Source organism: Mangifera indica, unplaced genomic scaffold (genome assembly GCF_011075055.1).
Source record: "Mangifera indica cultivar Alphonso unplaced genomic scaffold, CATAS_Mindica_2.1 Un_0024, whole genome shotgun sequence".
Lineage (NCBI taxonomy): Eukaryota > Viridiplantae > Streptophyta > Magnoliopsida > Sapindales > Anacardiaceae > Mangifera > Mangifera indica.
This window is the reverse complement of record NW_025401116.1, coordinates 344,175-353,356: the sequence shown is the minus strand read 5'-3', so window position 1 is coordinate 353,356 and position 9,182 is coordinate 344,175. Positions and strand designations below refer to the sequence as shown.

Below are 9,182 nucleotides of genomic sequence, written 5' to 3'. Positions count from 1 at the left end.
ATGTCACTAGTTAAAGCAATTAGGTGTCGCCTTTGAACTTGTAATTCTATTTAGCATGGTTTAATTTAATAGGTGCCAGTAAGTCAAGGGAAATTGAATGACAAGCCTTGGTCCATAAGAAATAGCATAGGCTTATTTTTGGCCATGACATAAATGTTTGACTTAATATAATTTCAGTAGACAATAAGATAGGGAGAGAAAAAATATGACTTATGTGGAACCAAATTTCACCTAATTAATTTCATATTGCCTAAACAAGGTCAAAGTGGAAGCAGTCAAAGGAAAATGTGTAGGCTTGTGATGGGAAACCTACAAGTAAGATTAATAAGGGAAATCAACTTCAAAAACACAGAGCAAGAGAAAGATTTGAGATGATTGAAGGTAAGTAGCACCCGGGCAGAGTTTGAAACAGAACCGAGTATTGTAATCATCCATATAATCTTGCAAGGTCGTCGCCAAATGCCTTCCTAATATTCTCTCTTTTAAGCTTAAGAGCTGCGGTGACCAAACCTGATTCGGGAGTCCATGGCTCAGAAAGCAATTTGATCTTGGTTGGGATCTCAAACTTCTCCAAACGTGCATTCTTACCTGCCTGTAAATCATGAAATAACCAAAATATCAGAGGTTATTACAACTGAAGCAAATAACGTCTTTCAGATTTTACATACTGTACTCAAAAGCTTAAGAGAGAGTATTCAAAATTGTTCAATAATATGACCATGGCTGCTGCTCAGCCGGGCATTTCGACAAAACAACTTAATGTGTTCAATAATATGAGCTCTCAACAGCGTGTTACAAGTGCTTTTTTAAGTGTTTTGTGCCATATAAATGATGAGAAGAGTTCACAAGAACATAAGAGCACATGAAGACACTTTTAAAACTTGAAAAATAAGACTCCTTGCCATCATGTTAAATATGAATTCCTAAAAGTTTACCTTTACGAGAGATGCATGCACTTCCTTCACTGATTCTTCTTTTTCACACAATGCAGCAAAATCATTAAAACTAATCCCTTGCTTGGCAGCCCAAGCTTCCAGAGCAGCCTGAGCAGCCACCACAAGAGCAACACAGTAACTATGAAATGGATCGGCATACAACATTATGTTGTCCACGTATGGACTCACTATGAGAGCCGCCTCAACCTGCAGGACAAATCATATTAGTCCTTAAGCGCATTTGACGACACATGTTCTAAAAGCAATACTTTTACCTTTCCTAAGGAGACATATTCTCCATGCTGAAGCTTGACTATGTCTTTCTTGCGGTCAATTATCTCAAGGCAACCATCAGCATGGAACTGCCCTATATCACCTGTATAGAACCACCTCATTCCTCTCTCATCGACCTTCAACCACATAAAAGATTGTCATATTGGAAACTCCCAAATTTCTTTCCATAGCAGTTAGTCAATATTTATGAAACTCAGACCTTGTACACTTCCTTTGTTTTCTCTTCATTTTTGAAATATCCGACTGTGACATTTGGACCACCAATTACTATTTCTCCACGGGGCATTGGCAAATCAGAAGTTAAATAACCACCTTCAGACCAATTTACTAGCTGAAAAAGGAAGACCTTATATAATTATGACTGAAAATAGAACCACTGATAAACAATCACAATGAGATGATCAAACTGCAAGTACAATAAATCATATTAAAAGAGAAAATCTCATTAAAGAAGCACTAGCTAGTGAGTCTCAAGTGAAGAGAATAAATCAAGTCTGACTACAGTAGATGATTTTTTAAAGGTTAGATAAAGAGAGCAAGGAGAAACTGAAAGGTTCAGCACAAGTAGATGTACTTACATACAGGAAAACACATCCAAGGGGGAACAAGTGTGCATGTGCATGCAAAGGCACATAAAGATAAGGAGAAGCAGAGAAATGAGGAAAGAGGTGCTGTGGTGTACTTTGTGCATGAAATTATCCACATGAAGTTGAAACAATAACATAGAACAGGAATAAATGAATGAAGTAATCTTAGCAAAGTTCCCCAGGAAAAGTGCATAATATTTGTCCATCACTTTCCCATAAAATGCCCAGAGGAAGGATTATCAGTCACTTTCATACCTTAATAAATGAGCAAGCAAGCGGAGCACCAGCGCGACCAACAGACATATCATCAACCTCAGAGAAGGTACCACCAGCACAAGTCTCGGTAAGACCATATCCTTGGCATATTGGAGCACTGGAATATAGCATCAATTATGTTAGGCTTACAAATATTAGAATGAAAATAAACGAGAAATTATGCTCCAGAAGATATATGTTCACTAACTATTACAGCACTGTCCAAGTACCAATGTATCCTAAATTAATGCACTATCATAATTGAAAGTTTTTGACTAATTCTGTCCAAGTACCAATGTGTCCTGTTGATTAAGATATACATCTAAATAGCTTGAATTGAAGAGTTATGGGCCACAACCAGGTTTGCTAACCTTATGCTATAAGTTTTCACTTAACACATCCATTTCAAAGTGTCCTCAAGCCTGGAATCTCCTCACATTAATCTAATTATATAGCAACAGGTCACTGATCACCATGGCATTGTAAGGAACCCGACAAACTCTATAAACAACTAATTGGAACAATCAACCAATAGAATCAACAAGGAAAGTAAGTGTTATAAACTACATTTGACAATCACGAAATATTCCCTGACCAAATACAACACCACCCCAGCAAAGGACACTGCTCTTATCCAGCATTTGAGGAGCCAACTCTCTCCCTTAATCAGCCAAAAGCTGCCCAAGCAAATGCCAATTTCTTCTCTCATCTCTTCTTCCCCAATCTCTCTTTTATACTTGCTCATTTTATAACTGCCCATGCATGTTTTCGTCATGTTCCATGTTTCCTTCTCTCCATCCTTAATCCTACTCTTATTCTTTCCATGTTTCTATGTTTTCATAACTTCCCGTGTGTGCCGCCTGTGCTTCCTATTACCTTCCCTTGCAGGTTACCTAAATCCCTGGCTCTAACAAGCTTCAACCTAATTCTCTATCAAAAACTAAAACTTATACACCTACAAACCGCTCCAGGAGAGTTGCAAAGATCAATAATATTAGCAAATTAAACCTCATTATTAATTACAATAAAACAAATAAGGGAATAGACTAATGGACTAGCTCCATGATCAGCAACATTGTAGCATAAAACAGAGCCAAGTAGTGGCTGCAGAGGTCTGTTTGTCTAGGCACTGTTTTCTATATTAACATCTAAATGAACTAAGGGCATAAACGAGTCAAGTTGCTCGAGGTCGGCTCTCAAGCTGAGCTTGAGCTTGAAGTTGGCTAATTCAGTGAGCTCACAAACTCACGATTTGGCTTGAGCAAAATATCAATATAGTTGTAATAGCTTCAAATCTTGTATTTACAGTTCTAAAAGTCTGCTCCTTGACTTTGAATATTGGGGGTGATTGATAAATACATAAATTATGGGGTTTGCATATAATATTTTAAAAATTAAAGGGTGTATAATAATTTTTCAAGTTGAACTCAAATCATCCATTCTTGTCTCAAGCTCGAGCTTGAGCTCTAAGGTAGGTGAGCAAGCACGAGCCAAACACTACCTTCTGCCCCAATGACTATTTGCATCAACTTCTAATTTTACAGATTAATTGAATCAAATACAAAGTTGAAGTTAATACTTCTTTTAGGAGGAATATAAAGACATTTATAGGGAATTAAGTAACTAAGTGCAACATAAAATCAAAAATAGACATCTTCTAAAACTAAAAATGAATATCCACACGTATTAAATTGTAATGTGTTAAGAGGGCAAATAACAAACTTAAATCTTTGTCTTGTAAAGAACAGTCTAGTCCTTGAACCTAATAATCATCAGGACTTAGTAGCACTTCAGTGCTTTTATATCACAGTCAAATTTAGATGATGGATATGTAAGTTTCAAGTATATAAGCATGGCACGACAAAACTCATGTGTGCTCATAACCTTAGTAAAGATCAGCTAAAATATACTCTAGGCACACGTACCCAAGACAAATGTTAATGAATCTTTGAGTATCACCAGAAAGTGGAGCACCTCCTGAAAGCACAAACCGCACCCGACCTCCAAGAATTGCTCGAACCTTTCTAAACACAAGAAAGTTCCACAGAAGCTTTTCCAGGCCCCAAAATCCAAACCAACTACCATTTATTGCAGACATCCTACGAGAATATGCCAAGTCAAACAATTTCTTGGCAAGTCCACCTTTTGCATCTACCTGAAGTGTTTGACATATTTCAGCATCAATGCAAGAGACCTTGTTCAGTAATCAGGATAACACAAACAAATATATATCAATCAAGACAGTAACTAACATTCTTCCGCACGCCATCTCGAACACGGTCAAGTATTGCAGGGACAGCTGCCATAAGAGTTGGCTTTAATACAGTAGCATCCCCCTTTGTTCCTCTCTTTATTTTGTTTGATGTATCAGTAAGAGTCAAAGGGGTACCATATCCTATGGCACTTCCAACAGCAGAAATTACATTCTGCAATACACACAAAGTTAGAAAAGTTAACTCACAAAGAAATAAAAAAACAGATTAACTTTTATGAAAATGAATGGAAGAAAGACCCACAAATTGTACTAAATGCTATATACCTCAGCTGCTAATTCAAGGATGTGAGCCAGAGGAAGGTATGCCATATAAACATCCTTGTTTGCAAGGTTAGGGACAAGTGTCATGACCGCAGAAAATACAGATAGGACATTGGCATGTGTCATCATCACACCCTGCACAAAATTGGTTTCATGGATGTGGTTGATTCAATAGAAATTCAATCTCATTCAACCGAAAAAAAATATCATAAAATTCAAACATCTCAGAAAAAATTGTAGCTAGCTGTAAAAAATCCAAAATGACAAGAACTATTCCAATATTAATGGAGGTTATAAGCCAGACATATGACAGAAAAACTAAATTTATCATTCACAATTACTATAAATATTTGTCATAAATGAATGATACAGTTTGCACTTGGATAACAATTCAGTTCCAAGAATTTGGAGTTCTAAAAGAGAATGGATTGGAATAAAATGATTGCACAAGCTTGAGATTGGATTAAAGCAGCAAAACCAAACTAGTCTATCTGATCTAGAAATTAGTCAATGATTGAGAAATCAATTAGAAACCAGTTACAAGACTTAAGCTTATGAGAAAGTACAAGATTCATAACAGATAAAATTGCTTAACCTTAGGCAATCCAGTACTCCCGCTTGTATACATTATAACCGCAATATCAGCTGGAGCAGGTAACTCAGCATCGATAGGATTTTCTCTGCCAAGACTCAATACATCAGCAAATGAAATCATCTTCCACTGACCACTTTGCTCAACTGATGAGACATTAGATGGAATGTCAACATCCATACATATCACACGCTTCACAGTGTCAAGCTGTCCACTTATATCTACAAGCTTTTTCAATTCTTTGCTCCCACAAATAACGGTTGTAACCTCTGTCTAAAGAAAAAGAATGAAAAGTAAAATTAGACATTGGATAGCAGTAACACAAATAAAAGGCCTCCATGCTAACTCCAATGGTCTATAAGGTAATTTTCTTTCCATTTTCATTCAATTAAATGTTCCAACAAGCAGGAAAAAATAGCAATCTAGACATGATAGCTCTAACTTAAACAAGAGAAATCAGAATGTTGGGAAGAAAAATTGTACTTTCATAATATGAAGGAAAACATATGGAATGCTAAAGTTGAGGAAATTGCCAACCATACAAAAAAAAAAAATTTTACCGGCACAATTTTTTTTTTAATTTTTAATTCTTAGATTAAACTAAACTGAAATTGCTTTACCTACCAAACAACCATGCACTAGTGTCATTAGCTAGCTAAAGACCAAGATCTATGCATTGAAACAGGAATGTTGAAACCTAAACAAAAGATAAAAATTCACAATTCAAAAAACTATAAGCAAATGAAACAATTTTATTGCTTTAGGAAAGTTTGCAAAATAACTTATAGATGGTCCTAATACATAATCTATGATATAATATTACTTTAAGAGATCAGCCTCAAATTGCCATAATCTATCTAAATAAGACTGTCAGTATAATTAACCAGCAAGAAGGAAAAGAGCTAAAGAAATTTTAATAAACCATGCTGTAGTTGTTCAAAGTAGTGAGTCAGGCTCAGTTGCTCAAACAAAATACATGTAAGTATGCAAAGAACAAAGACATAAATCTGTTCCCTCAGATTACAACTAACAGTTCAAACATGTATACAAGCAATGATTTGAGCATTCACTTCTGTTGACCACTTCTTTTACAAATAGAGCAAGAGATAAAAAAGAGAACCTCATTCAATGAATGACACAGAGCCTCCTCTCCCAAAGATGCATAAATAGTGACCACAGTGACACTGCGTCTAAAGCAACCCTAATACAAGAAAACCACATCAATTATATCATAATACCACAGCAAGCAAATGGGACAATAAGTTGTGTCTCTGTAGAACTGATGATTAACAAATTCTCAAAAAATTCTGCAACTTATGATATTCAGTGATAAATAAGGTAATACCTGCAACGCAAGAAACCATTCTGCTCTTGTATCAGCAAAAATTGCGACCCTTTCCTCCTTTCTGTGCCCAAGTTGAGCTAGGCCAGAAGCAAAGTTGCACACAGTTTCAAATGCTTCACCATAAGTTAGCCACTCATACTCTCCCAAATGAAGCTTCTCAAAGGATCTTCCATCTTCAGTGACTTCATTCTCCCTTGAAATTAATTTCCGAGTTCCAAGCAAGCACCTATTATAGTGCTGCTTGCATGAAAGTTCAAATCGTTCTGCAAGAGTAAAAATACCTTCCCAAGCTGAGATTACAGGGGAAGGAAACTGCGAGTTTCTTATTGCATAACCAGGTTCTCCACCAGCATCAATGGGCACTCCTCGTTTCTTTGAATTCTTGGAATTCCGAAACAGAACAGTGAAAACTAGAGGAACAAGGACTCCAACAACATAGGGAGTCATCTTCAGAGATTGTTTAGCCCCAGAAAAATATACCAGTTTAAATCCTAATAACAGAATCAAATTCAACCATTTTAATTAAAATATGATCAGCAAAAATGGTAATTGAGTCTAGCAAAGACACTATTAGATGAAACCAAATTGTCAACTAATATTTTAAGCTTTATAGTTAAGCTGAGCAGGCAAAGTTAAGTTTGAGATAAAATGGCTAGGTCGTAAGACATTTTTTCTTTCAGTCTTTTTACTACAAAACACTAACTATATTTATTGACCATGAAATCTATATAATATACACCAGCCACTACACTATTAGACAATAAGGGTGTTCAAAATTATCCGATAACCAAACTGAACCGAAAAATAAGTTATTTTCAAAACCGGTTTGTATACCGGTTTAAAAATATAGAAAATCTGGTTTTTTGATTCAATTAACGGTTTATTATATTTTCAAAACCGGTTAACCGAACCGAACCGGTTTTTAAAAAGTTGAATAAAAAATACATAAAATATTGAACATATTTTCAAAAAATTTGAAAAAAATAATAAAATAAAATAATTTTTTGAAATTCGGTTCAAAAACCAGCTAACCAAAAATTTAGTTCGCTTAATTGGTATTTTCATTTTAGCTCAAAATCAGTTAATCTTTAAATCAATTCGGTTTCAGTTCATATTTTTTTTAAACGGAAAATTCAGTTTAGTTCAAAAAATTGATAAACCAGTTCAGTTTACCGATTTTGAACACCCCTATTAAACATCAGGCTTTCAAGAAGAATAATTATAATATTAAGTGTAAACCGGTGTAAATGTCTGAAACTCATAGCCATGGCAGATTATCTTTCTAAAGAGAAAGTCAGCTTGTTTCATCAGTCGGTAACTGAAAGACGAAGAAGAAGTTGAAAGTCGTAACTTTCTCTCAATCAAACATCTTTCTAAAGAAATGCAGCTTATTTCAGTCAGTCCGTAAGTATAATAAAAAGAAAAGGTAGCAAAACATAACTTTCTCTCAATCAAAAATTTTACACAGTAACGAGACCAATCTCTGCGACTCTTTATTCTTCCACCGCATCATTAAAATCAGCATCAAAAGGAAATTCATTTCTGAGGATAATTTTCAATTTTACTAAAACTCTGAAACACAAACACGAGATACGTCTAAGTCAACTATAGGAATTGACTTTCTTTAACCCCTCTTATATTCAGGCATTCAACTTCATTCAAAACTTAACAAGCAATTAACCTTCTTCCAACAAAAGGAAGAAGCTTTTTACACGACATCGATCCCCTAAACGTAATGCAAAAACAACCAAAAGTCATAACACAAGTAAGAGAAGAGTACAAAAACCATAACAAAAACCACCACATGAATGATAAATCCCACAAAGAAAAAAACTGTGCTGTATGCACTAATACAGAAGTTTGATCAGCCTCACACATTACCGAAAAGATGCACAACCAATTTATGAAACAAAAAAGCCAAAAAGAAAAGAAAAGAGACCCATCTCAAGAAAAAAAAATTGAAGTGATAGGAAAATACCAGCAACAAAGAACCCAGATCAGCAATGCGGCGCCCTGAAGAGAAACAAAAGCAAATTCAAGTCATCAGCATTACAAGAAGAAGAAGAAAGAAGCGAAAGACTCGATGGGTTAGAGTGGTAGTTTACGATTGAAACGAGGGGGGTTTTAAAAATTCGGCGGAAATATCGAGAGCGGAGTGATTTGGAGATACAGGTAGTGATTCTGAGTAAGACTAGTTTTCAGCGTTGGCTGAATTAAATGTTTCCACCCAAGGGTTGGCCTACAACCCCTTTCCACCCCTTAAAGGCAAAAATCACATTTCCTTACCTAAAATCCAAAGCCCGTGTCGGCCCTGTCTAATTTAATGTATCCAGCCATACCACAGGCCGTGTCATATCAAGGTTTTCTAGAAGGCAAATTCTGGTGGATCATGTCAAGTTCCGCTTTACACCCCATGAAGGCAGAAATTTTATTTTCTTATCTAAAATCCTAAATGGATGAATGATTATATCTAATTTGATACATCTTGCTATATCACAGACCGTATTATGCCAAGGCTCTCCAAAAGATAGGCCTTGATGGGTTGTATCAGCCTCTTTCAATGCTAAGATAATTATTCAGATTTCATATAAAAGTTTATAATTTATATAAAATCTTTGAAAAAGAGTTTTTTTTCTCT

General features: G+C 35.5%; 1 protein-coding gene across 3 annotated transcripts; it reads right to left on the bottom strand.

Annotated features, from left to right (window-relative positions):
- Positions 1-215: 215 nt before the first annotated feature.
- LOC123206111 (long chain acyl-CoA synthetase 9, chloroplastic-like) lies at positions 216-8,848 on the bottom strand. 3 transcript variants are annotated; one of them, XM_044623243.1, is made up of 13 exons: positions 8,831-8,848; positions 8,523-8,557; positions 6,545-7,035; positions 6,320-6,400; positions 5,203-5,472; positions 4,611-4,742; positions 4,324-4,497; positions 3,997-4,226; positions 2,072-2,189; positions 1,429-1,560; positions 1,211-1,345; positions 936-1,142; positions 216-592 (listed from the first exon to the last, which is right to left on the bottom strand). In XM_044623243.1, the coding sequence occupies exons 3-13, from the start codon at positions 6,989-6,991 to the stop codon at positions 428-430; spliced, it is 2,091 nt and encodes a 696-aa protein (XP_044479178.1). In that variant the 5' UTR covers positions 6,992-7,035; positions 8,523-8,557; positions 8,831-8,848; the 3' UTR covers positions 216-427. The 3 variants fall into 3 exon arrangements, with proteins under 3 accessions (XP_044479178.1, XP_044479177.1, XP_044479176.1); XM_044623242.1 differs by lacking the exon at positions 8,831-8,848 and adding an exon at positions 8,650-8,731; XM_044623241.1 differs by lacking the exon at positions 8,831-8,848 and having other exon boundaries at positions 8,523-8,740.
- Positions 8,849-9,182: the final 334 nt, after the last annotated feature.

Coding starts and splice junctions, on each gene's coding strand:
- LOC123206111 (XM_044623243.1), bottom strand. CDS start 6,991: ATGACTCCCTATGTTGTTGGAGTCCTTGTTCCTCTAGTTTTCACTGTT. Junction 4,498..4,610: donor TCCTTGAATTAGCAGCTGAG/GTATATAGCATT, acceptor TGTGTATTGCAG/AATGTAATTTCTGCTGTTGG. Junction 1,143..1,210: donor AATATGTCTCCTTAGGAAAG/GTAAAAGTATTG, acceptor TTTGTCCTGCAG/GTTGAGGCGGCTCTCATAGT.